At 58.4% G+C, this 27849-nt stretch overlaps 1 protein-coding gene across 1 annotated transcript in view; it reads left to right on the top strand.

Moving 5' to 3' along the window:
- The window catches only part of Syn3 (synapsin III), a 317531-nt gene that overhangs the window by 275523 nt on the left and 14159 nt on the right, over positions 1–27849 (top strand). Inside the window, exons 7-12 of the mRNA XM_004623869.3 lie at positions 6059–6121; positions 17171–17313; positions 21636–21710; positions 24416–24518; positions 26491–26625; positions 27150–27237. Of these exons, the coding sequence (XP_004623926.1) occupies positions 6059–6121; positions 17171–17313; positions 21636–21710; positions 24416–24518; positions 26491–26625; positions 27150–27237 (607 nt within the window). The remainder of the gene's footprint in view (positions 1–6058; positions 6122–17170; positions 17314–21635; positions 21711–24415; positions 24519–26490; positions 26626–27149; positions 27238–27849) is intronic.

Below are 27849 nucleotides of genomic sequence, written 5' to 3'. Positions count from 1 at the left end.
TCCACGACACAGGAGGGCCACCAGGTCCACTGCCCCTGGCGCTCCCTCGTGCCCAGGGCTTTCCACATCCCACACTCAGGGCTCTGAGCAAGCCCTTGATGCCCCTCCTCTCCAGGAAACACCTCACACCTTGCTGTGTATCCCTGACGGTGAGGAGGGGCAGACGCCTGTAACTTTTGTTTTGAGGTTCCAGGTTTGTGGGGGAAATGTCCAATACAGGAAGACAAGATTAGAGGCTTTCTTTTAATGTGCATATTTAACACAGGGAATTTTTAAACACACACACACACAGCACAGTGACTGTACTCATCCTACCTGTGGGCCGTGGCCAGCCTGTCCTCCCTGGTCACCCCACCCAGGGCTGGCACTGACGTCTCCTTTAGCTGCCAAGAATTCTACACTGCCACCTGCCCCCTTTCCCTTTTTCCCTTTGGGAACCTCCACCTGGAAAGTGCTTTCTTCCACTTGGCAGACTCCTATTTGATATGCAAAACCCCATGAAAATGTTACCTGGGGCACCGCCCTTGCCTCCTCCTCTGGCAGCCTCCCCCACGGGTGACTGCACACAGTCTGATTCTAGGCAGTGTCTCCTCCTAATTCTCTTAAAAGTTTACTTAGTTGAAACCATCCATAAATGGACCCGCTGCCCCCAGCAGCCTGTGAGCTTTTTCGGCCAGGGCCAAGGTCCTCTGTGACTGCCAGCCAGTGCAAAAGGCTGCCTCATCCCCAAGCTCAGCACTGGCTGTGCCTCAGCTGAACTCTGGTGTCTACTTTAGTCTTGGGTCCCCATCGTGAGGAAGTTGAGACGGACATGGAGACCAGGTTCAGTGGTGCTTAGATGAGAGGCGGCCACGCAGCCACTCGAGACACTGTGGCCTCTAACACCAGGGGACAGCAATGACCCCCACGGCCCTGTGACCGTGATGACGGCACACTGATGTGTGCTGGGCAAGGGACCAACAACACAAACACGACCTTTCTCTCCTGCAGCCCGCACCCATGAGCCTGGAATCAGCCACCAGGCAAGCGCACCCTTTGCCACATGGCAGGACCATGCCGTCATCCCTGAGCTTGCTCCTGGGACAGCTTGGGAGCAGCCAGAGCCAACCTCGTGCTTGGAAGGGACGGAGGGAAGCAGGGGACAGGAAGTCCCAAGTGCCGAGTTTGGAGGCTCTCTTCCTCCTCCACTGATGCTCCCCAAACCACCCCCACAGCAAAGTGTAGGCTCCAGCCTCCGCACCATCTAGTGGTCCAAAGACAGTGAGGGGTGGCCCCACTGTGACCACACGGCGTAGAGCTTGGCCTGGGAGCTCCGCCACACAGCCATGCCCACCTCAGCCCCTGCCGCAGGTCCAGGAAAGCCCAGATCACTCTAAGCCGAGGTCTCGCAGCTGCTGATCCTCCGGAGGCGCCAGTGTCTGCCAGTCATCCCAGGGGCTCAGTCCCAGGACTTGCTGACCCACACTGCCAGAGAATGCTGGGTGGTGGGCGCCAGTGTCTCCGTTTGGCCTCATTTCTTAGAGCAGGGGACAACCCCTGCATCAGCAAAGCCAGATTTCATCAAATTAAAATAAAACCTCCAGGTCTGACCAAGGAAGCCAGGCTGAGGGCTGGCATCAGAGATTGTGTGTCCTCAGGCGCAGGGCAATAAATTCGGGCGTGCGGGCAAACTATTTTGTGAGCTTCATGGAAACTTACAGTGTGATTTCAAAGCAGATTTTTATGCTAAGTAGTAGTAAGAAAGAAAAGTCTGTAGACGCAGCTGGTAGTTATTTGGAACTTTGGAAGCTGATTGTGGGAGACCCACACTGAAGCATCCTCAGAGAACTGGCGGCGGGGGGGGGGGATGCCTGCTGGTCTTCAGGGACAGATGGACAGATGGAGCCACCGCTCCCGGGAGGCCTTGCCCAGCTGGACCCCATCCTGCAGGCCCCAAAGCCCTTCTACACCAGGCTCTGCCCTCCACTGTCTCCTTGAACAAGACCCACAGCCGGCGCAGCCGCGTCTGTGGGGCAGCAGGGGCCCTCCCCTCACTGTGGCCCCCTCCCTTTATAGTGTGCACACAGGAGCGGGGCTGAAGCCAAGGCCTTGGGGTGCTGGGCAGTGTGCTCACCACACAGCCACTGTGGGAGTCCCTAGAAAAGGACGTGACTACCCAGACCAGGGACCACTTGAGTTGGAAAGCCCCTGCCCCCTAGATGGAGCTGGGGCTCAACTGTCAGGAAAGGAATTATGCTGGGGCAGTGGTGCATGCCTATGATCCCAGCTCCTCTGGAGGCTGAGGCAGGAGGATCACAAGATCAAAGCTAAGCTGCACAATTTAGTGAGACTGTCTTGCTTACTTTTCTCTTGTTGCTTGGGACAGAATACCCAACACCCAAAGTTAAAGGAGGAAAGTTGATTTAGCGTACAGCCTGTTCTCCCAGGTGCACAGGGTCACTGGCTCTGCTCCTCCTGCAGCAGCTCTGTGCAGGCTGTGGGCCATGGCCTCCCAGTCCCTGAGGGCTCCCCGTTTCTGCCCCCAGCGTCCCCCACATCCCAAAGCAAGGGCTGCATGTCCCTTGTCCTTTGCACCTGGCATCCCCATGCCCTGCCTGCTGTCCTGAGAAAGCTCTGTGGTTCTGAAGGGCTTGTGGCAAAATTGGCTGCCGAGACATCTACAAGAACCCCTCGGGCTTGGTGACACCCTGGGGCCTGCGGGCTCCGGCGGTTGTGGTGGGCACTCTGGGGCTGCGCCTAGAAATCCATGACCAGAGCCCGGGGAGTCAGGCTCAGAGGATGCTAGGAAGAGGCTCCTTGCAGATGAACACAGCCACTCCCCGTGAGCGCGCTTGTCCCAGCGAGCACACCCCTGCCCTATCCTCACTTCTGCCTCACACTGTCCAGGACTACGTGAGCACTCTCACATTCTTGTTCTCTTTCCCTGATGATCCCAAGTTAGGCCTTATCAGCCCCATTTTGCAAATCAGAAAACTGAGTTTGGAGAGGATTCATAGCCCACCCACAATTAAGAGAGATTAAGGGAGATCAGAGTGGCTCCAGACATCCCTGCCCTCCCCAGTGCCCACCAGGCAGCCAGGGGCAAGGCCAGACTGGGGGATCTCCCACCTTCAGGCGAGGCAGCAGTGACACCCTCGCTGGAGCTGCTGGGGTGCCGCAGGCTGCATGGCCTGTGCTGGGTGACACAATCCCCAGGATGAAATTCTAGCCGCAGCTCCCACCTCACACCCTGGCCCTCGCTGTCCCTTAGAGTGCAACTGGGCACAACTGCTTGGGGAGCGGTGGGCAGTGCCCCTACCCATCCTGCACGCAGGGCCACAGCAATGCACCGGAGTCTCCAGGCACAAGAAATAGGCAGTCCAGAGATGGGTCAGTAGGCGTCCTGCAGCACACACGGGACAGGCAGAGGGCAGGCGTGACGGGGCCGGCACACAGGGGCCTCTCGGACACCCCCAGGTCAAGTGTGAAAATGCAGCAGTGTGTGGCTAGGGAGTTGGGTGTCCTGAGAGGTTAGCAGGAGGCGGGAGAGGCCACAGGCATGGACCTTCCACAGTGGCCGCGCTGGGCTGGGGGAGGGAGGGCGAGGGGCGTGGATGGCAGCAGGGCTTCAGGGCTCAGGCGACATTGTATCCGCTGAGCACGCAGCACCCAACCCGGCACAGCACGTGACACCCACCCAGCTCGGCAGGGCCTCTCGCACCTGCAAAATACCACATAGTGCTCAGTAAGCTGCAAATGCGCCGGCCTCTGAAGTCATTCTCATCACGTCCTACTGGGCAGAAAGAGCAGGAAACAAGGTCAGATAGGCACTACCGTGTACGCACAGAATAAATCAGAAGAGAAGCAAATGCAGTTTTTATCCAAAAAAGAAGCCAGCCAGCCTATAATACAGTGGAGCTGCAGGAAGCAGCTGCCAGAGCCTTCGCTGGGCTGGACACAGCGGCTGGTTGCGGCTTCCCAGGGTTGTGGTGCGTGGACATCGCTTCTGGGGCCAAAGGCCAATACTGCTTCTCTTTTCAAATGCGTTTGTTCTCACCAGACAGCAGAAAGGACAAGTTTTAGCCTGGCTGGGGGAGTTTTTATCACTCTGGTGCTGACCAGAAAGGACTCGGGCCTAAAAGAGTGCAGGTCGGAGCCTTGGCTCTGGGCCTTCCCCACCGCCGACTCCAGCCTCAGTTTCCCTGTCTGTAAGAAGGGAGCAGAGGCCCCTTCCCAATGGCCGCGTGTGTGTGGACACAGACTGGGGTGGGGTCCCGGGAGTGGCTCCGGCCTTCTGCTGCAGGAACGGCAGCTGTGGTGCGGAAGCCAGGGGTGTTGGGAGGGACACGGGGCGGCGCACCTTTCCTGTAAGTGTTTGCAGCTTAAGCTCCACTGTGCACTTTGGTCCCTTCATACGTCCTTAGGAGGGAAAGCCTTTGCCCCCAAGGGACACAAAGTAAACTCCTAGAACCCGAGCAGATGCCCTGGACGCAAAAGTGAGACTCACAGGTGAGGAGAGAGCCTGGCCTCGCTCCTCCTTCCAGGCGCTATGGGTCCAGGGCTGTGGATCTCAGACCCGGATCTCCCTGCCTGAGTCACCACAGGGGCCACGCAGGCCTGGCAGGCCATTCTCAGAAGTGGAAGAGCACACATACTGGGCCCCTTCCTGCCTCGGAGCTGGGCAACAACAAGGACCCAAGCCGAGCAGGAACTCAGGCAGGTGTGGTGGTGCACACCTGGAATCCATATGCGGGGGCTGCTCAGAAGGATCTCAAGTTCAAGCCCCCTGCTGTTAAGAAATTGCCTATAAGACCAAGATAAAGCAAGACCTATGCAACCAGAGTTGTAGCTTTTGGGTCTGATAAGGTCAGTGAAATCCCCTCAGGATTTATCCTGAGATCCTGTACCTCAGATTGCAGATCCTTTGTCAGTGTCAGCCATGTAGATGAGTCACGGTCATTGCTTGGCCAATGTGCTCCCCGTGAAAGCTGGAGAAAATGTTTTCTCTCCAAGTGACTCTCCTTAGGCACACTCTACATCATCGATCACTTTCCTCTATGGCCCCATAATCTCCTTGATCAGAAAATTTGGGACACTACTGAGTTACATGACGTTACAGTACAAGTTCTCATATGTCCTGACTCTTAATTGACCTTGGAAGGCTAGGGCCAAAATGTTGGCTTTCCTTGCTTTATCTTGGTCTTAACCATGCTGTTATGTTGAGCTGTAGGGGACTCAAGTCAACAACTTCTGACATTGCCAGTGAAGCGGAAGACCCAATACTATTATGGACTACTGGACTCTTTTAGAATATTTTGCTGAGTTAACACACCTATAATATTCAAATGGCGGAACTAAACAAAAAAGGGGATACAGATGAATGTCCATTGTGTATCTGTGTATTCAAAGTGGTTAGGATAGATATATAGTCACATTCTCTTAATGAATAGAGGGATTTGTTCTAATGGTGTTTGTAAATAGGATATCATGTCTGCATCTTGTACAGCAAATAACCACTAGGAAGAGAGTCTGCAATGTGTTAATTATTGGAACTGTCCTACCAATTTGACTTGAAACTGTCTCATTGCTATTTGTTTCTCAATAAAATTATGGGGAAAAAAGATATAAAAATAAAGTCTGTAAGAGAAAGGTTATGCAAAAATAAATAGATAAATAAATCTCCTAGAGAAGCTGGCAAGGCGTGCCTGCTAGTGTTTGAGAGGAGACCAAAGACAGGCCATGCCAGAAACAACAGGCCCACCCCAAACAGCCCGCCTGTGGGGTGAGTCAGCCATCCCCGGAGTGAGTGTATGCTAGTATTTCCCCATTTTACAGACAGGGAAACTGAGGCACAGAGTGGGATGGCTTCTCTGTGGTTGCACTGTGGCAGAGCCTGAGTTTGAAGCCTGTTAGTGCCCCCTCCCCCTGGCTCTGCAGTCTGGTAGGTGTCCCGGCAGGCTGGTCCCTGAGCTTGCACGTGAGGTAGGTATTGGAGCAAGACCGTCGCCCATGCATGGAGCATGCTGAGGATCAGGGTGACCCCAGCCCTGCTAACTGAGGCTTCCTCTGTGTCTTCCAGCTCACAGCCCCACAGTTCCCTGTAGTTGTCAAGCTGGGACATGCCCACGCCGGAATGGGAAAGGTAAGAGACTATCCCCGTGGGCACCAACACGCGCCTTCCCCCTCCCATCCTTTTCAGGGTCTCCAACCCACGGCTCAAGGGGTCACTCCGGGACTGTGGGTCCTTGATCTCTGTGGTTCTGGTGGAAGAGGGACAGGTGGACAGCATCAGGTGGACTGTGGCTTCCAGGTCACCTGCAGGGCTGGCTCCTAGAGTGCCAGGCACGCAGGACCACAGAAGAGGCCGGGAGCCACCAGCGTCTGCCACGGCAGGGCTGTCCACGCCCCAGCCACTCCACTCTCAGCCACCAGGTGCAGCATCACAGGCCAAACCCACCTCAGACTGGGGAGAAAGACAGCCAGGTGGTTCACACGATCCACTGGGACCGCGGAGAGCTCAGCTGTCCCTCGCTCTTGTTCCGGCTTGCCGCCCCTCCCTGGTGTCTCCCGGCTCTGTCAAGGCATCCAGGCCCAATCCAGAGGGGCAAAATCAGGCTCACAGCCAGGTGCAGGGGCACACCCCTGTAATCCCATTGCTCCGGGAGGCTGAGGCAGGAGGATCAAAGGGTCGAGCCCAGCTGAGCAATTAGTTGACTTAACAAGACCCTGTCTCAAAATAAAAAATAGATGGGCCGGGGAGATAGATCAGTAGAATAAGTGCTTGCCTGGCAAGTGCAAGGGCCTGAGTTCAATCTCCGGTTCTGAAAAAAAGAAAAGAAACAAAGGCTGGAGTGCAGCCAAGTTTCAGGCCCTGGGTCCAGTTTCCAGCACTGAAAACAATGAAGTCTGCTCAGGAGAAGAAGCGCAGAGTGGGAGGAAGCTGCGTACGGCTGGGCGAGCCTGGAACCACAGGCAGCTCCCACGAGCAGGAAGACACAAGGCCCTCCTGCGGGAGGCCAGCACTGCAGTGGGGGGCAGTGTGCGTCCCAGAGCACGGAAGTCACAATGTTGTGTGGCTTGGAATCGGTAGTGGGGGGCACCCTGGCCCAGGGCCACCCCAGATCCACGGCACCCCGAGCTCCTATGTGAAGCAGCTTTAGCTGCGATAGTCAGGGGCGTCCTTGCCACCCACCAGGAGGGCCCTGATGCCCCTGTGAGCCTGGTAATGCACCTGCCTGTCTGTGGTGGCCCCCCACAAGGAGCCCCAGCCCCACGTCACCAGCACAGAGGCTCAGAAGCCGGCCCAGAGTCCATCCCGTTTCCTCCGCTGAAAGCAGGACCTGGCAGCACAGCACTGACGACAGGGCCAAGAGCGTCCTGACGTGCAGCGGGCCCCTCCCATCCCTCACTCTGTGACCATGGCCCTGATCAACTCGCATGGGAAATGGTCAGGGGACCCAACCCCTTCACAGCCACTGCTCCTGAGGTGACACTGAGGCAGTGACTCCCCCGCCGTTTCCATGGAGATTTGATATGAGTGATGGGAGTTCCATGGACTCTCAGGCCGTGGAGCCCCTGGGGCGGGCGGGCAGGGACTGCCCATCTTCTTTGGTATCCATGGGATTGGTGCTGAAAGTAGAGTCCCACAGAAACAGAGAGACAAATGCAACTTCCGAGCCGTGCGGCTATCCGTACAGCCTCGCCTGGCCAGGTAGACCTGGGAGGACCTGCGCAGGAAGTGTGAGGGCAGAGCTTCCCAGGCACAAGCGCATTCTCAGTCCCCGGGGAGCGGCGACTGGAAACGAGGCGAGCGCACAGAAAGCCCGGATGGTCCTCATCCCAGGGCCTTTCACTTTTTAACTGAGAATTTTTTATCAGTTGGTAAGAACTCGTCACACATTAAGGACATTAATCTTCTGCCATGTTCAGTAATGTTTCTGCTCTTGACAACCAACATCCCACGTGGTTATTCAGCTTCTGTCCTCTGCAAAGCGTGTTGTTGAGCGTCCGGTGTGTCCGTCCCTGGAGGCTGCGTGGTAGAGCCACTGAGCATGGAACCAGAAGCAGGGGCCTTGCTGGCCGTGTGGCCTGAGGTGGGCTCCCCAGCCCCTCCTCAGATCCTCTGTCCATGAAGTAGAGATGATACCAGTGTCGCTCTCAGGGGGCAGCCGTGAGGAGAGACCTCACCGTGTCGCCCGCTGAGCTCAGGCCTGGAACACAGGACACCAGTGAATATTATTTATCCCTATAACAGATGGCTTGGACCAGCCCTGCGGGCCCAAAATCCAGCTGAAGTCGACAGGGGCGAGATGACTAAATCCTGTGTCAGACAATTTATTGCACTTGGCTACAAGTACAGTATGAGTCAGGAGAGTATTAAGTTGCCAAAAGCTCTAATCAACAAAGGCAAGTAAATCGCTGCAAATGAGCTCAGCTGCACGAGGTGTCAAGAAAGATAAGTCAAACCACAGCGAGCTGCGCTGTGCAACAGCCAGAATAGCTAAAAGTAAAAGGACTAATCACCATAAGTGTTGGTGAGAACAGGGACAACCGGAGCAGGAAAATGTGCGCCTAGAGAGGGCGTGCCTCGCCCCACCACGCGCGCGCGCGCCGTCATCCACCGGCCAGGAGCTACGCAGGGCGTTAGTGAGCCCACCTCAGTGAATGCAGGCACGAAACAAAGCGCTTGTTTGTAATTGTTCTATTCACAACTTCCAAAACTAATGTGCCCATGAACAACAGAATTGATAAAACAGTCGTACTAAGGAAATAAAAAGAAGCAAGCCACATGCAGTGGCACAGACGAGTCTCACAAATGCAGCACTGAGTACAATTTGTCGAATGTCAGAGAACAGAGAATGCCTACTCCTTCGGTCCCCAGGATGCAACACTCGAGGCAGGGCCATGAGCACCGCGGGGGGCAGACCTGCAGAGCCATTCTGGACGAGCCTGTCTGGGAAGAGCAGCGCTCCCACAGAGGAGGCGCAGGAGGCTGCTTCCCCTCCTGACCGATGGGCTGGTGACCCCCGAGGGGCACTGGCCCTGGACTTGTCCTGCTTACTTCCTGCCCTCTCCTCGGCTCGGAGCTACTCCCGGCCAGCCACGCTGATGTCCCCACCAGGCCGTGGCTGGAGGCTCTGCTCGGGTCAGATTGGGGGAGCACCTGGGAGGGACAGGGACAGACCAGTGAGCACGGAGGAGCCAGCTGCTCCAGAAGGGCCGGGGCGGGGCGGGCACCGGGGACCAGGCCCTGCATGCCAGAGGCCAGCCTGGCCACACCACACCGAGCCCAGCCCCGGCAGGACCAGGTGGAGCTCTGCTGCCCCACTCTCTGCAGGGTCTGCCGCCACTGCCTGGCGTCTCTGCCCTGGCCCTTTGAGCCCTACTTTTCATGATCTCTTTCCATTTTTCTTTTGTATGAGTCCATGTTTGTGATGCTAACGTGCCCTTGCGCAGCTGGTGCCGGGCGTGGCGCGGGTCACCGCCTCGTGACCTGAGTGCCTCCCCTCCTTCCTCTCCCGGCCCCCTCCCCCACTCTTTATTTATAATCTAGGTTTCTCGCAGAAAGGAAGCCTTGCAATAGTTAAGACATGTCTGATCTATGTCACGTCCTGTCCCGGTGTGCCCACTGGCCTGCAGATGGCTCAGGCGTGTCCTGAGTGTGTCACCTGTGTCACGGCAGAGCAGTGCCCCGTGTGTGAAATGCCCACTCGTCTGCTGATGGACAGTGTCTGCCTCTAAGATGGACCTATTATGAGTTGTGTTGCTACCAGCAGGGCGCCTGTGACCGCTTAATATGATGTCGACTCCGGGGAAGACGCCTAGACCAGTGGGACAAATGGAATCTCTAGTTTTAGGGTTTGTTTGGCTTTTTTTTTACATTTTTAAAATCATTTATTTACATTTTATGTATTTATTTATTTATTTGGCACAGGGTCTTGCTACACAGCTCAGACTCATAGTGGTCCTCCTGTCTCAGCCTCCCCAGCACTGGGATTACAGGCGTGCTCCACCATGCCCGGTTTCAGTGGTCAGCACAGCACAGAGCCAGTGTGGCCTGCAGTACCGGGGATCAAACCCAGGTCCTTGCACTTGCCAGGCAGGTGCTTAGACTGCCGCGTTGTCTCCCCAGCCGCGCGATAGGTTTCAGAGGGCTCTCTGCATGGGTTTCCACAGTGATTACACTAACTTACATCCCACCCACAATGTAGAAGGGCCCGCTTTCCTCGGCAGCATAGCCCGCCCATGTGACTGTGGGATTTCTTGGGGACCGTCACTCTTCCTGGGGTAAGACAGGAGCTCACACTGTTTTAACTTGTACTTCTCTAGTGGCCCACCCATGCTGAGCATTTTTCGTGTGCTTCTTGGCCATTTGTGTTTCTCTTTGGCCATCTTTTGAGATTGTATTTAGTGGAGTTTAACTTTTTTTTTATTTTTTATTTTATTTTTAAGTTTAACTTTTCTGCGTTGTCTGTGTATTCTAGAGGTCGGTCCTCTGTGTGAGGGGGAGCTGGCAAGAGCATTTCCCGTTCTGTAGGTTGGGAAAACCTTCACACCTGTGTCGTGAGCCATGAAGCTGAGGCAGACAGACCTGCGCAGTTCGCGCACAGCGAAGCTATGTAGTTCCCACACCCCTTTGGCCAGGCGCTGCTCCAGGCTTCATGTAGCTTCACGGGCCTGTGAGCCCGTCGGCCACGCTGCCCTGGAGAGGACCCAGCCGCTCTCCCAGTGATGCTGTGCTTTTGACTGATACCAAGAGATGCCCATGGAGAGGGACAGCAACGCCAGCCCCTGTGAGCATACCCTGCATCTGTGTCCATCAGAGATCCTGGAGAGGTCAAGGCCCGGCCACTGCAGGGCCCTGCGGGCAGCAATGTTTGCGGAATCTGGAACCAGCTTCTGGGTGGAGTCGGCCTGCGGGTACCAGCTCCATGTCCTTGGTGAGGTGTTTGCTCTTGGCCTACCCCGATGTCCTCACCTCTGTTGGGGACCATGATGCCCCTCCTGGGGCTATACTGATGGCAGGGGCATCAGCTCTGACCAGAAGGGCACCCAGTGAGCTTGACGCAAGCAAGCTCTAAGCGCTGCTTCGATAGCTTCCCTGTTGATCTCAGCCGAAACGAGCACTGGCTACTAATCAATAAGCAAGGAAGGCGGCTCTAACTCAGTTTTGGGTGAGCACTCAGGAGGACAGCTTCCAAGGCCCCGGGAGGGTGCAGAGAATAAGCCCGGCCCACCCCGGGAGATCCAGGCTCTCTGGGCTGGCCGGAAGGTAAGAACCAGAGAGGCTAAGGGCCTCGCCCAGGGCCACGCCGCGAGCAGCGACCCCAGCACCACAGCAAGAGGGACAGCTGGGAGACTAACTGGCCCCTTCCGTCCTTCAGAGAGAACAACCTCCACCATACCACGCGATCCCGGGCGCAGGATCCCGGCCCCAGAGACACCTGTGCCCTGAGCACACCTGTGGCCAGAAGAGGCCGTGTGCCGGAGGGACCAAGCGCAGCATCAGCGTCCTGAGCGCGGGGATGAGGGACAGGTGCCCCACGCCGGGCTTAGGAGCAACCCAGTGTCTACGCTTGCTCGGGAAGTTGGCGCGAAGCCTTCCTGCCAGGCTCTGGCCGGCCCACCGCCCTTTGCAGGCTCGCAGCCGTCCTGCGTGGGCACGTTCAGCGCGGCGCCCTCCGTGGCCATCTGTCCCAGAGCCTGCCTCTCTGCAGGGCCGGGCCTGCCTGCCTCTCCAGTGTGGCCCTCTGCAGGGCGTCCTCCTCAGATGTGCAGGACCAAGGCGTCTGTGCCCTTGCCACCTCACCCTCCTCGGCAGTGCAGATCCTGCCGCGCAGCACCAGCCCTGACGCAGCCTTGGCCATCGTAAGGTGTCACAGCTGGGACCGGTGGCAACGCCTGTCATCCCAACACTCTGGGAGGCTGAGGTAGGAGGACTCGAAGTTCAAGTCCAGCCTGGGCAACTTAGCAAAACCCTGCATCCAAATAAAAAATAAGGTCTAGGGATGTAGCACAGCATGAAGGCTGAGTTCAGTCCCCAGTACCAAAAAAAGGTGCCCCACCCTCTCAGCTTTCCTCCAGCCGGGACCCTTGACCAGTGTGTTGGCCGCCAGCCCACAGATGGACCTGCCTACAGGGCTCCTGTGTCCTGTTGGGGCATCACACGCCCTACCCCATCCCGTGGCAGTGCCAGGCCCCACTTGCTACTCAGAACCTGTCATGGTGCATGTCCAGAGAAGCCCAGGGGCACCAGAGCACCAGCTCCCTGCAGACAAACCACCTCTAGGCCTGCACTGCCAGCTGCCTGGCCCGCTGTACCCACGTAGCGACGCCCCTCCGCTGTGGCTGGCCGGCTCTGTCACCGCACACTGGGAAAAAGGGACCTTTGTCTTCTTGCCTCTGCTTGGAGACCAGATGGGCCCCACTTCGCACCCCTACCTGAGCCTGCTTGCAGGACGCTTTGGGAGGCTTGGGTGAAAGGCCGGGAAACTTTCATTTTTCCCCAGATTTCCTTTTGAGATCTTAGGCCTCTTTTTGCTGTGAACGGATGTAATTTTTTCAACCAAAAAAGAGAAAAAAGCTGTAAGAATGGATCAAAATGATCGCTGTATTTGATCTTACGGGCATCTGCACACTGCTTTCTCTGAACCCTGAACCCTGCTTTATGCAGAGGACAGGAAAATGCGCTCCACGCGAGGGACTGCGCCCGGCCCGCAGGTGTACACGGCCAAGCCTGCCTTCAACCCACCACGACGATATGGGGAGCTTAGAAGAGACTAGAGGGGGACCCTCGCGATGGGCTTCGTGGCCTTGAAAGAAGCAACATCAGAGAGCTCACACTTTGGACCCAAACGCACCCGCAATGGTTGGAAACAAAGTCCCTGGTGCGTGCGGAGCGACTGGGTCGGGAGGTGGAGGTGGAGGTACACCCCCCACCCCACCCCACCCCAAGTGCTGCAGCGGGCGGGGCCTGGGCGTGCCGTGTTCTTGGCCCCGGCTCCTCCCATCTCTGCTTTGTGCCCCTGCCTTGGGGCCATTACTCTCCTGCCCCCGACGCTGCTTGTGCCCTCTGCGTCCAGCGGGCCAAACTCCGGCTGAAAACGTGAGCCAAGCTAAGCCTCTGCTCCTTTCAGTGCCGGGCCTCAGTGTTGTGTCTCAGGGACAGAAAGACAGGGTCATGCCAGCGCCCTGTCGTCAGACGCCCGGGGCCGGACCGTGAGCCCAAGGGCCTGCTGCACAAGCCCCTCAGCTGTGAGGGTTTACTGTGCAGCTGGCGCGGACCAAGGCGTGCGCCCACCCCGTGCGAGGGCCCAAGAGCCACCCGGGCCTTGCAGCGCGCTGTCGGGCTGACCACGCGTCACTCTGGCCACCGGGGGAGCTCGGGACAATGTCACCCCGACTTGGTTGCGAGGACAGCCGTAAGTCACCCAGACACTGGTCCTTTTCCTCTTAAAGATGCTGGATCGTGCTCCCCATTTCTGTTGTGGACACAAAAAGGGGTCACGACCTCGCCCGAATTATGGCGCGCACCTTCGCCTCCTGCAAAGCGCAATTTCACGGCCTCACCCAGCTTGTCCAGCTTGTGTTTAACCCTTTACGATGGAAATGTTCAAATATGCACCAAAGAAGAGAAAATGGGGGCTGGAAGCCACGTGCCAGGTGCAGGGCGCTGCCACTGGCCGCCCCCACACTTCCCGCCTCCACTGGGCCCTTTTATCATTTTTTTAAATGTGGGGGCTGAGTCTCATAAAACTCCCCCTTCCTCTAAAGGAAGCAGTTCAGGATTTTAGCATCCTCATGAGGTGACATCCAAGGTTTCTGGCCGCCCACCCATAGCCGTGTTGGTGTCCTGCGCCCCCCGGGTGCTGGCAACCAGTTCTCTGTGTCACTGCTTGTTCTGAGGCAAACCCTGGCACCTCAGCACACTCACGGGTATCTCAGCGGCCATGTCTAACACACCAGAGCTGCTTTTCTGTTTACCTCCCTGTCATTATCACACCGTCCCTGCCTCTCCAGGGCGGTCTGTGCTCCACCTCCGCCGCACACTGAGCACTTCTCACAGCATGCAGACAGAACCTGTAGTTCACACGGCCAGGTCCACACGGACCTTTCCACCTGTGACAGGCCTCCTCCGTGCAGGCCACGTGTGTCTCCTGGCCTTTATCTGGGGACACCAGGTGGCTTTTCCTCCGCACTCCACAGAGGGCTGACGGCCGCTCCCTGCTGCCACACTGTGGCCTCATTTCCTGTGACAGAGAGAAAAGGGGGTCACCAAGTCTGAGCCATCCAGGCTGAGCTGTGGCCAGGGCACCCCAGTGAGTGTTGGGGTTTCCTGTCACCCCTGCACCCCAGTCTGTCTGGTGGGTTCTTCTGATGTGAAGACTGCTGTCAGGGTCAGGGCCATCTGCCATGCCCCCAGTGGCCGTCCCAGCCCTGCCTCTCCCCTGGACTCAGCAGTGGTGGCTGCAGCACGGGCCCCTCCTGGGTCTAGAGGCTTCAGAGGGTGACGCTCTCTTACACCTCTGTTTTGTATTTGGCACAGGGCCTCACTACATAATTGGGACTTGTAGTGATCCTCCTGTTTTCAGCCTCCCCAGTTCTGGGATTACAGGCGTGCACCACCACATCAGATTTCGGTGGCCAGCTTCGTGTGCCCAGGGCAGGGCTGGTGCAACCTGTGGTGCCAGGGATTGAATCCCAGTCCCAGTGCTTGCCTAAGCAGGTGCTTAATCCACTATCTCACTGGCCCAACACCTCTATTTTGTTAGCTGAAATTTATCAAAAAATGAAGACAGTTCTTCATCTTCTTATTTACACTTGAGGTTTGGAGGATTTTTTTTTTTTTTTTTTTGAGTCAAGGTCTTTTTTTTTATTTTTTTTTTATTTTTCTTTTTTTAATGCGGAATCGGGGATTGAACTCAGGTCCTTGAGCTTGCCAGGCGAGTGCTTATTCCACTGAGCCATCTCCCTGGCATTTTTTTTTTTATTTTTAAAAGAGTACAAAATAGTATTGAAACAAAAATTACAAGTAAATCAGAATTTCACTTAACAAAGTAGTATGAATTTCACAGTATTTGTGGTAGTGCATAGTGTTGTCTTCCAGTTATTAATATTACTAGATATATGCATGCAAAATTAGAAGGAAGATATAAGAAATTAAGAAGAGAAAAAGGGGGCCCGCCAGACAGCTCAGTGGACTAAAGCGCCTGCTTAGGCAGAAGGCAGTGGCCAGGGTTTGATCCCCCCATGCTGGTGCTGCCCCCGAGGTGCGCTGAGATGGTGATTGAGACTGGGCGTGGTAGGTGCACCTGTAATCTCAGCACTTGGGAGGCTGAAAACAGGAGGATCACTGTGAGTCCGAGAACGAACAAACAAACTTGAGGCAAGGTCTTACTGCATGCTGGCCTTAGACTCACTGTGCAGCCCGGGGTAGCCTTGAACTCACAGCAGTCCTCCTGCCTCAGGCTCCCAGGTGCTAGGACCACGGACATGGACACTATGCCTGGCCCCTTTTCTGAATGAGCAGATGGAGTCTTAGCATCCCTCAGAGGTGACCGGTGACCTTTTGCAAAGTCACAGATGATTAACGTGCTGGTCTATTCCAACCCACTGACACGTGGTCCTTTCCGGTCCTCAGGCTGCCCCTCCCCGGCTGGCGCAGTCCTTGCCACTCAGCCGTGGTCTGTACCATGACCAACCCCCAGCCTGAAGTCCACGCGCCCAACGGAGCAGCCCCAGGCCCACAGGCGGGCGCGCAGCACCAGCACCGCTGTCGTGGGAGCCCGCAGAGGACAATTAACTTCCTTTATTCATTCATCACTTACTGCTCTGCAATCACTGCCCATTCAGTGGGCGCCAGACCCTGGGCCCCACCCCGGACGCGAGATGAGCTCCCACACTATTTCTGTATCTATGCACTTGTCCTACAAAGGACCCGTGACGCCCACATACAATACGAAGCTCACTTAAAAGCTAGGCAACAGCAATGCTGCTTCTAACCCTGTGCTAAAGACACAGTGGCCAAACCTGAAGCAGCACATATGCAGGGCGGTGCAGAACTGCTCGGAAGGGGTTGTCCTGTACACACAGGGCCTAGTGCTACCTGTCCTAGCCAGTCCCTGCCGTGACACCCTGCTGAGCTACCCTCCGAGTCGGGGCCTCTGGGCCCCACCAGCTTGGCAGCCTGTGGCCTCGGCTCCATGGAGCAGGAGGACACTTGGCTCCTAACCACGGCTGCCACTGTGCCTTCTGAGCAGGCGGGGTGGGCTTCACACAGGAGGAGGGGCCACCTGGGCAGGAGGGCACAGCTCCGTGGTCAGCCGTGGTCTGCCCGGTCCAGGCAGCAGGGCTACTGAGGGCAGTGCACCAGCCCCGCCCCTGCTTGGTGCCTCTGCCCCTGGGGCCCGGGACAGGTCTTCAGATCTTCACTTCCTGACTGAAGTGACTGTCACAGGCCTGTCTGTCCCTGCCTCAGCCCCTACCTCCCTGCCCCCAGAGCCTGTGGTGAGACCCTGAGGGCAAGGAGGATCTCTACCGGTCGCTCCGTGGGGCACTGGTGGTGGCAGCAGTGACCCCAGAGATGCAGACATCGGGGCCAGGACTCCATGAGGGGCCAGGGCTGGGGGCTGGGGCAGGAAACTGGGGATCCTGCAGCCCGCAGCTCGCTGCCCTTGAGCCCTCAGCAGATGGGGCCGGCAGAGCCTGCAACCTCTCCGAGACGCAGGTCCCCAGAGTCCCAGCTGCCCACAGCGCTGGAGTCCACCCCTCCAAGCCTTGCGAGCACTGTCGGGCCTGGACGCCCCACTGCTGTGTGCAGGCTGCAGCGGGGCTACTGCCCTGCCCAGGACAGATGTGTGCCCACTTCACCCCGGCCTTGGGCCAGCACCGCAGGCCCGCCTGTGCGTGTAGACGCACACACTGCACACACACACTACAGATGCACACCACACGCTGCACACACCCTGCATGTGTTACACAAACTGCATGTGCACACTGTACACACTGTACCATGCACGATACACCACTCCATGCACTGCAGATGCACACCACACGGCACACGCACAGTGCACGCAGACACTGCGCTCACACCCCTCACACATGCAGGAAACCTCACAGCGTCCACCTTGCACAACCACTGCATCCTGCTGCAGAAGGCAAGGGACACTCACCCCCTCTTCCTCTGACACAGATCAAAGTGGAGAACCAGCTCGACTACCAGGACATCACCAGCGTGGTGGCCATGGCCAAGACCTATGCCACCACCGAGGCCTTCATCGACTCCAAGTACGACGTGTGCATCCAGAAGATCGGGTCTAACTACAAGGCCTACATGTGAGTCCCAGGCCGCCAGGCAGCGGGAGGGAGGGCAAGACGGAAACTAGCGATGCCAGCCCCCATCTGGCCGCGGCCTCCCCGCGCGCCGTGCTGCCCCCTGCCGCCTCGCTCTGCGGCAGGACCCCGCGGTTCACGTCCAGCCTCAGCCCATCAGGGCCGAGCGCTAACACCAAGGGGGCTGCTTCCCAGGGAGGACACTGGGCTCACTGTGGGACAAGTGGGGAGGCCTGCAGGCTTGCTGCAGCCAGCCTGATGACTCTGCGCCTCGGAGAAGAGAGCTCTGAGGTGACCACAGTGGCACGTGCCCCTAATCCCAGTGCTGCGGGAGGCGGAGGGCAACTTAGCAATTTAGGTGACCCTGTCTCAAAATAAAAAATTCTATAGCTCAGTGTGAAGGGCCTGGTTCAATAATGAGTATAGGGAAAAATACAGCAAAGCAGTTCACTGCAGTGGGCTTCTCTGGAACCGATAGAGCCAGCTAGAAGCTGGCCATGGAAGCACACACCTCTGGTTCAAGCTGCTTCAGAGGCTGAGGCAGGAGGGCACCAAGTCTGGCGCCAGCCTGGGACGCGCCTGCCATGCCAGCCCTCAGCATGCCGAGTCGGGGGCATGCAGCGCCTAATGAAGCACACTGGGCTCGAGCCCCACACCAGAAAACGAAGGAAAGAAAGTGCCACCCAGGAGGTCATACCAGGGCTCTCAGGCTGCGGGCAGCAGAAAGCCCAGGTGACAGTTTCATGGGTTTTCATTTAAGAGAATTTATCAGAAAACCACAGGCAATCAGAAGCTTCAAACACGAATCAACCAACCCCACGTAGACATCAGTGTCAGAGACACAGGCCCTGGGCAGCCCCAGGAATCCTCATGGCCACTAGCAACGGACTGTCAAGGCATGGCCACTGGGCAAGGATCCACCCGAGTGTCCACAGTGCTTCTCCTGAGATCCAGATCCCATGGGAGGGAGTGTGGCTAGGGAAAGGCAGAGGCAAGGAGCCCAGAGAGGATGGCCCATCACTCCTGGTGCTGGGGCTCACCAGGGGCATAGGTCATCAAGCTGGAAGAAGCCGAGGTACCGGCCTGTGCGGAGGCTGCACCTGCCCCTGGCCTCTGGGGAAGCTGCCACTGCTGCCCACTGACACAGACCCTGGGCAGCCTGCAGTGTGCGCTGCAGCACCTGGAGGCCTAGCAGGGCAGAGTCTCCTGCACACACTCAGGGCTATACGGTGCGGGCCCAGAAGCCCTGCCCCCCGCTCCTGAGAAGGTCACGTTGGTCACGCTGTGCTTGTCCAGCCTGTGGCCTCTGGTCACTCCTGCACTACCTGAGCCGCATCTTCTACAGAATAGGAGGTGACTTCAAGCTTTGAGGACAACACAGACTGAGTGGCCACTCTCAGCCAGTGCCTGGCGGCTGGATTAGAGGCCAGGGACGGAGCAGGAGCAGAAGGCGAGCGCTGGTTCTCAGGACTCACCATCCAGCACCTCTTCTGTGCAGAGGCCAGCGTGCTGACTCCAAGCTCCCGGACCCCGGGTGCCCAGACCCCTCCTGCTGCCCCTCAGCCGTGACATGTGCCAGCCAGCATGATATCATTTCCCTCCTCTCCTCCTTGTTCGAGTCCCCTTGACATTGGCGACACCTTGTCCCAGTTCTTTTCTTGCAAATTACCTCATCGCCTCATGCTTCATGTGGAGCCTCTTTGACCCAACAGCTGCAATTTGTCATCAGTCACAGTTTCCTGCACCCCAGAATGGCGCACACCAGGGAGGGCTCCATGGACAGCACGGCTCCTGCCCTGGCCACTTCCTGCCTGGCCAGTTTCTGCACGCCACGCCTGCCATTTCAGGTTCTCCAAGCAGACACAGTGAGAAGACGCATGTGCATCCCGGGCCACGCGTGCACACGCAACCACAATTCCATCTCTCACGTCTGCCCATCTCGTACTACGCTAAAGAGGGCCGCACCAGCCAATGCCCCCGACTCCTGCCCAAGCTGAGCTTCCCGGCTGGGTGCTGCTGCTGAGCAGCGGCGTGGGGGATGGAACCCAGCAGCGCTGAGCTGCACCTCTCAGCTCCTCCTTTTTAACTCTGAGACAGTCTCTCGGACTGGCATGAACTTTCTGCGTTACTACCTCAGCCTCCCGAATAGCTGGGATGCCAGGCGTGTGCCACGGCGTCCGGCTACCTGTGTGCTGTCTGAGCCACCCACTTTGTGGCATTTTGATGCAATAGTCCAAGACTGAGGAACTTACAACAAGGTGATTTTTCCCGTCCTCCACCCCAGCAGGGGACACACCTTCAGGCCGTGGCCAGAAGCCATCCCCAATCCACCATGGCCCGCAGGCTTGTCCATAACAAGCCTGTCCAAAGGGAGCCCAGGCTGACAGCTAGGGCTGAGACATGGTTTGGGGGCACCTGGCTCTGAGCAGGAACATAGTAATACCAGCACTCCGCTCAGCAAGTCTTGCGAGGCTGGAGTGAGCAGTGCTGGGAACACCCAGGACCTGCCTCCTGACCTAGCAAGCTCGGGCTGCACATCTACGCTTATGTCATCGTCCCCCTGTGTCCCTGTGGCCTCGGCCGGGACACCAGCTCTTCCTGTCTCCATTTGCTCAAAATAATAGGAGCGCCCATTGTGCTAGGAGATTTATGGGATCATTTCCCTCCTGGAGCACAAGAAGCCCTAAGGAGTATGGGGCCGCAGTTGTTCCCATTTTACCACGGAAGAGACAGGAGAGGTTGCCATGGTTACGCTGCCAGCAAGAGGTAGAACCGGTATCAAACTCGCAGTCCCACCCCTCTGTCATGGTGAGGTTTCATTGTCCTGCTCAGCAGGTGGCTTCCTTGGGGTCTTGTCCGGTGACCCTGTTTCCTCCCTAGGTCCCACAATCCTTCAGCCCTGTGGCTGCTTACCCTGGGGCCATCCTCCAGCTCTGAGGCCACCTGGTCCTCCAGGCAAGAAGCAGTCCTGGGACTCTGGGCCTGCGCTCCCCCATGGTCCCCAGAGGAAACTCAGCAGCCCCTCGGGAAAGACAGGACCCCAGGGCACTCCTCACTCAGCAGGGGAAAGGCAGCTCCGCACTTCAGATGGGGCTGCAAGGTGGCAGGACCTGAAGATGGAGACAAAGATGGCGGCAGGGCCCACAGGTGGGGCAAGGACTGGAGGTCGCAGCCACTGCCCAAGCAGAACCCCTACAAGCAGGGCAGAGGGGCAGGGGCAGGGAGACAGGCAGACAGGCACCAGCTGATGGCCTGCCTGCCCCTCACAGAGGGCAGACTCACCACTCCTCTCCTGACCCTGCACTTCAGGGTCTGCAAAAATCCCAGAATCATCAGGGAGGACACTGCCCTGGTTCTGCTTCAAGACAAGAGGTCTAGTGTGTAAGCCAGCCTTTTGTTGCTCTCATAAAACACCTAGATGAGATGACTTATGAACCAGAAAGGTTGATTTGGGCTTATAGTTTCAGAACTTTCAGCCTCTGGATCCACTGGGCTTCCGGCAGCCCAGGACATTAGGGCCAGGTGTGGGGAAGGAGCCCGCTTTCCTCCGACAGCCAGGATGCCAAGAAGAGATGGAAGAGAAGGGAGGGAGTACCTGTCCCCTCCGAGTGACCTGCCCCTCCCCCTGCCATGCCTCTCAAGCGGTGCAGAACTGTAGACCCAACCTCCAGCAAGGTCCCCTCAGGGTATGGCCTAACACCAAGGCTGGCTTGATTTTCTCAGATGTCAGAATGTTTAGAAATAATCTTTAACTATAAAAAAAAATGGTATAGGTTGGGCTGGGAAGATAACTCAGATGCCTGGCAAGGGCAAGGACCCGACCTGAGTTCAATCCCTGGCACCACATGCCTTGCGGGCCTCGGAACCTGGGCACGCCGTGCAACACCACAACCGGGCGTGGAGGGGCACAACTGTAATCCCAGCTCTGGGGAGTCCAAGACAGGAAGATCACAAGTCTGAGCTGCATAGTCAGACCTTGTATCCAATAAATAATTTAAAAAAAAAAAAAAAAAACAATAGGGCTGGGGAGATAGTTCAGCGGCACAAGTGCCTGCCTGGCAAGCGCAAGTTCTCAAGTTCGATCCCCAGTACCGCAAAGATAAATAAATCAAACAGAAAATAAAAGAGTGGCATAGGCAATAAAACCTAAGATCCAGCAAGCAGGCTAGGTCACCCCGGGGAGGACAAGAGCAGGAAAACAAGGGGCAGTGGGGCACCCAGAGCCGCCACAGCTCGGGCGGACACCATGCCCCGGGCCTCAGGGCCAGCGTGGAGAAGGCAGCGGCCGGCGGCCAGGACGTCCCTAATGCTGTGCTCTGCCACAGGAGGACGTCCATCTCGGGGAACTGGAAGGCCAACACGGGCTCCGCCATGCTGGAGCAGGTGGCCATGACCGAGCGGTAAGAGACACACCGGCGGGCAGTGGGGATGCGGGATGGGCTGGGGAGGAGAGGAGCCCGGGAAGGGCGGGGGCAAGCCTGGGGAGGAGGGAGCCTGGGAGGAAGAAGCTTGGGGGGAGGGAGGGGGCGGGAGAGGAGGGAGCAGAGGGGGATGGGTAGGAGCCCCAGAGGAGGGAGGCTGGGAGGAAGGTGCGGGGAGAGAGCCCCGTCCCCAATTTGGGGCCGGCTGAGGCCAGGAAGCAAGGCCACTGGCGACCCCTAGTCCCTCGCCCGCTTGGTTTACACCAGTGACTCCAGCTTCTCAGCCTCCAGGCCTGCGCCTCAGGAGCAAAGCTGCTGCCGGCCTCATCCGCTGATTGGCCAGGCTGGGTCACATAACCACCCCTGATCAATCCCTGTGGCCAAGCAGGCTGCTGCACTGTGATAGGGCTGGCCGGTCCTCAGGCGGGAGGCTAAGGCAAGAGAGTGTGAAGTTCCTGCCAGGCCTGGGCACTTAGAGATTTAGAAAGACCCTGTCTCAAAATAAAAAATAAGGACCAGGAGTGGTGGTGGACGCCTGTAATCCCTGCATTCAGGAGGCTGAGGCAGGAGGATTGTTGCGAGTTCAAGACCAGCCTGGACTACAAAGTGAGCTCACAGCCAACCTGAACTGCACAGGGAGACCCTGTCTCAAAAAGAGCAATAAATAAATAAATCACAAAAGGGCTGAGGCTGCAGATCCATGCAAAGGCCCTGGGTTCAATTCCAATAGTTAGAAAGAAAGAAAGAAAGAAAGAAAGAAAGAAAGAAAGAAAGAAAGAAAAGAAAAGGAGGGGGTCTTGAAGAGAAGAAAGACCAGGTAGGCACTGCAGCACCAGTTCGGGGCCCAGCACCTGGCACGTGGCTGACGAGGAGGGTCAGATCCAGGCCCTGCGACCCCAGGGGCAGTTGGCAAAGCTTTCTGCGCCCCAGGTGCAGCACGGAGGCAGCACGCACAACGCAGGAAAAGCTGTGCGCTGTGCACCGTGCTCAGCCGGCCCCACCTCCACCGCTGTCTCCGGAGCGCTGTTACAGGGACACAGGCCATGGGCAGAGGCAGTCCCGTCCCTCCCCCAGGTGCTCGTGGGACGCTGGCCCTGCTGCAACTGACCCCAGGCTTCCTGGCCTCAGGGCTGACTGCGACTATCCCAGTGCCCACGGGTCTGGGGATCCACTTCCCTGTGCAACCAAAGCAGAGCGTCCAGTGTGACCCCACAGAGACAGAACTCTCCGGGGACCCTAAACCGCCAGGTGCCCCTAACTGGGCTCCCAGTTGCCATGCAGCCTGGTTCCTGGTACAATCTGCTGTCTCCAGTTCTGTCCCATCACGGGAACGTGGCTTCCCCCCACCACTGAAGGGACGAAGGAGGGCCCTGCCTGGCTTGCACGTGGGTGGCCACGCTCGGAGGCAGTGCGCACGGAGCGCCTGGCAGTGACAGAGGTGCTCACACGGGGCAGGCGTGCCGGCCTCACGCTCCACAGCTGAGGCAGCGTGGCCTCCTGACGCGCAGATCAGGAAAGCTGCCTGGGTGCTCTCCTGCATGCCTGAGGGGTGCAGAGCAAGCACCAGGGGCCTGGACTCCCCACCGAGCAGCACCAGATGGGCCGGGTGCAGCTCAGCAAGAGGAAGGGGGCATCGGCGTTGGGGGCAGGAGCCCTCCCAAGGGGGACCCGCCGTGGGTGGGAGTCTGCATCTTGCCTCTTCTCCCATCCTCCACGTGGCCTGGATGAGCCGCGCCTGGCGGGAGTGGGGGGTGGCGTTGGAGGGGGTGGGGCAGGTGGGTGGGAGCCAAGGGCAGCCAAGGGGGACCACCAACCACCCCAGCTAGGGCTCTGTCCCCACTGAAGCGGGCGGCCTTGCAGCCCCTGATGGCTGACAGGGAACAAAAGCAGCAGGCCGCAGGGCGGCGGTCCCCAGGCTGGGGAGAATGCACCCTTTGTCCGAGGCCTCCTGGGTGTCTGGCAGGCTCCAGTCTGGGAGGGTCGGAGGCGTCGCAGCCGGGGAGAAGCTTTCCCAAGGGAAAGGGCTGGGTGACTGGACGGGCCGGAAGGGGCTGGGCAGGGCTCGGGGGCTCTGTGCCTTTCCGTGCTCTCTCCCACCCCCTCCCTCCGTATATGTAATCTTCAAAAGACTAAAATATTCACTGTAATCTTTTTATCACACTGCAAAAATTGAGATGTTTAGCTGTTTTACATTTACGACAGTAAAAGCCGCGTGTCGCCGAGCGTCCCTGGTCCACCCCTCTCTTCTGGCCCCTTCCCGTCCTCCTTGCCACTTCCTGCAGCAGCTCTGGAGTCCTCTCTCCCGAGGGTCTGGTTGTGCTGTCCCGGCTGAACGGATTCAAAGCCTTTCCCTCTGCAGCCGTCTTGACCTTCGTCCCAGACCCAGGCAATGGGTGGACGAGGACTCAGCGCTGCACTGCCTTCCGCTGGATGGCCCCTGGCCCAGCAGTCACTGTAGTTTTGACTGCACCTCCTAGAGCCACGAGAAGAGACTCCAGAGCTGCCGCAGACCGGGGCTGGGATGATGGGTCGAGTGCTCCGAGCAAGAGGGACTGGCACTGCGTCCTGTACGTCAGTCACGCTTTAGGGAAGCCGTCACACCTCACGCAGGCGCGCGCACTGCGTGCCTGAGTGTGGCCCGCTGGGCTGTCCCCGCCCACCCACTGTCCTCCACCCCTCCTCAGGTACCGACTGTGGGTGGACAGCTGCTCAGAAATGTTTGGCGGCCTGGACATCTGTGCGGTCAAGGCTGTGCACAGCAAGGATGGTAGAGACTTCATCATCGAGGTGCGAGAGCCCCCCCCCCCCGCAGGACCTGCTCCTGGCATAAGGGTGTCCAGGGCGTCCTCCTCAGGGCCTGGGGGAGGGTGTCACCTGGCTGACTCAGATGTCCCATTGGCCCTGGCCCTGTGTGTGGGGTAAACATACCTCCTTGGTCACTCTGCAGAGACTCCGTTATTCATTCATCCAACAAACATGAGCTTCGGGGACTCCTGTGACTAGGCTTGGGTGGCCTGGGGGCACTGCAGTGAAGGGATGGGTGTGCTGCAAGGAGAGGAGAAAGCCCCTGCTGGTGGTGGCAGAGACAGAGGTGGAGACACGGGAAGCGGCTGCAGGAGGCTCCTCGGCGCAGCGGCGGCCGTGCTGTGGGCTGCCCCTGCACTGCTCCCTCCTGCTTCCCTGCCCCCAGCTCCCTGTGCACCCTGACCACAGGACATGTGACAGAGCCCTGTGTGTACTGATGGGAGACATGGGGCTGAGGGCCACTGTCTGGGGAGAGCCCCTCGTCATCCTCACTACTGAGCTGCCCGTCCGGGCGCAGACCCCAGGGCAGGCAGCCACGCTCACCCCAGAATCAGCTCCGTGCCCAGGAGCACTGCCTCTGCGAGGCCACTGTCCCACGCCCAGGAAGGAAGAGGCCTGCTCGGCCCAGCTCCTCTCACCAGGCCCAGGGGGTGGAGATGATCATAGCGGCTTGGACAACAGCACATAGGAAAGCAACTCAAAAATGTCCCAGAAAAGGTGGCATGGGGTTATTGGCTCTGGAGATGCCACAGAGGCGCTCCTTCCTGGGGGCTTGGGGCAGCCAGGGAGCAGGAGCCAGCTCCCTCAAAGGACAAAACAGGGCCCCAACAGCCCCTGAACCAGCTCCTGGGTAGGTGGTGGTGACGGTGACATCGAGGCCAGAGCAGAGGGGCAGGATATGTGTGTGGCTCCTGGAAGTGTGGCCGGCTGTAAGGTCTGCTGGTCTTTCCGTGGCCCCTGGGAGAAAATGGCCGGAAGATTCAGAAAATTAAGACAAGAGATACTAGCTGAGGTCAGGTGGTGGACCACGCCTGACAGGCAGAGGCCCCAGAGCCATGGTAGAGGGGCTATCTACACCTTTGCAAAGTTGCAAGGCACAAGGCTGCCTGGCGACCGCCCTCCCTCAGAGGACCAATTTCCAGCTTTTAGGGCTCCAGCAGGGGGCCCCCAGGGCGGGCCGGCAGTTTCCTGTGCCCCCTTCTGCTAGGGCGGCTGTCACTGCAGCCGAAGCAGGTTGGGTGGGAACTGCAGTGAGAACAGGGGGCGCTGGCTGCTCCTGGGGTGGAGCTCCCAGGCGGTGCCCCTGCAGGTTTCTGGAAGCCAGAAGCCCAGACGCGACCTCTTGGCCTCTTGCTGGTGCCAGCCCCGGCCCTGGTGCTCTGTGGGCTTCGGGCCCGGCTCCGTCCTTCTCCCACCCCACCCCCGGGCCCTTGGGTTCACCCCTTAGCTCCCACGTGGGCCTGGAGAGGCCGGAGAGTGACACACATGGAGACAAGGCTGGACATGGGGACTTGGGGCTGGGACAGGACAGGTGGGCAGGGGACCAGGGCCAGGAGCTTTCTCTGTGCATCCTCAGAGCCCTGGGGCCCCAGACACACACACACTCGGCACCCAGTGGGGCCAGGGTCCCCAAGGCCGGCAGGGACAGCCTGACTCCTCCAGCCCCAAAAGCTGAGTCCCTACTGTTTCCCCCACTCCGTGGCCACCTTGACCTTGGCCAGAGGACAGGAGACCCCAAGCCCTGAGGACTCATGGGAAAGGGGGTGCGGGGACAGGTCCCCGAAGAAGACAGGAAAGGGCGGCAGCTGGGGAGGCCGGGTGACCCATGGGGAGCTGCTGCAGCCTCTGCGAGAACCTGGAGTCCCCACGGTGAGGTCCCACGGGGCGCAGCGCCACCTAGCGGTCTCCCACCAAGCTGTGTGGACGCCCTGAGCCCCAAGGTGCCTCCCTGCAGGTCATGGACAGTTCGATGCCCCTGATAGGGGGGCACGTGGAAGACGACCGGCAACTGATGGCCGACCTTGTGGTGTCCAAGATGAGCCAGCTCCTGGTGCCAGGGGCCACGGTGCCCTCCACGCTGCGGCCCTGGGTGAGGCTCTGGGGCAAAGGGGTGGGAGCTGGAGGCAGACCTCGCCTGAGCGCTTCCCACCTGGCCTTCAGTGTCTGTGGGCAGAGCTGACCGACCAGTGGCACTTCTGGGTCCCCAAGCTGGGCCGGGTGGGGTGTGTGTGATAGAGAGGGAAGAGAGAGGGGTCAAGGAGGGGCTGGGGAGGGCGCACACCCTCCGTGGGAACCCCAGCACCTGGCAAGGGAGTCCTTTGTGTCTCCAGTCCCCACCCCGAGCACAGCAGTGCCCCCAGAGGCCCTCGCCCCACAAGGCCTGGCTTTACCAGAGCGCCCTGTGGGAATGTCAGGGCTACCATCTAAGAACTACGCACCGGAGGCTGAGACAGGAGGATTGCTGCAAATTTGTGGCAGGCTTGGGCTAATGTCTCAGAAAACACCAAGAGCCCCATGCCCTGATGTGGACCTCACCTCGAAGCAACGAAGCTCGCCCGCAGGGAAGCAGCTGGCTGAGCCAGCGCCACAGGCTTCCTTTTTCTTGCACTCCAGGCTCCACAGACCAAGCCAGCAAAGTCCCCGGGCCAAGGCCAGCTGGGGCCTCAGTTGGGACAGCCCCAGCCACGCCCACCACCACAAGGTAAGACCAGAGGCCCGAGGGCGACTTCCTGAGGCTGGCTTGGTCTCCTCCCTGGGTGCTGGCACTCCCCACGCACAGAATGAAGAAGGTTGCAAAGAAAGCGTGCTATTCGGGGTGTTTAATGTGAGTCCGGCGGGTGCTGCAGGCTGCCACCCCACTCTCTGGAGGCTGAGGCAGGACAGTCTGGCCAACTTAGGAACTTAGCATGACCCTGTCTCAAAAAATACCGCAAGGGCTGGGGATGTGGCTTGGTGCAAGCACCCTGGGGCTGTTGAGGGTGGAGCTAGCACAGTGTGTGGCGCCTATTAAGAGTTTTTGTGAGTGGCTCTGGGGATTAAACCAAGACCTTTGCACTGAGCTACTTCCAGGGCACTTTTTATTCGTATTCCAAAATTCTGAGACAGGGTCTAAATTGCCCAGACTGTGCTCAAACTTGGAATCCTCCTGCCTCGGCTTCCCAGAGTACTGGGATTAGAGGTGCTCACTAGCTTGCTCTTGTTTCGGTCCCCCCACCTCTCCATGGTGGAAAGCCCTGCGAGCCCTTCTTGAGGCGCACCAGGCACCAGCAGACAACAGCAGGGACGAGTCGCCCGCCCTGGCTCCTGGTGAGCA

The sequence above is a fragment of the Octodon degus genome, unplaced genomic scaffold (assembly GCF_000260255.1).
Source record: "Octodon degus isolate 3935 unplaced genomic scaffold, OctDeg1.0 scaffold00004, whole genome shotgun sequence".
Classification (NCBI taxonomy): Eukaryota; Metazoa; Chordata; class Mammalia; order Rodentia; family Octodontidae; genus Octodon; species Octodon degus.
This window is presented reverse-complemented; position numbering and strand designations above follow the sequence as displayed.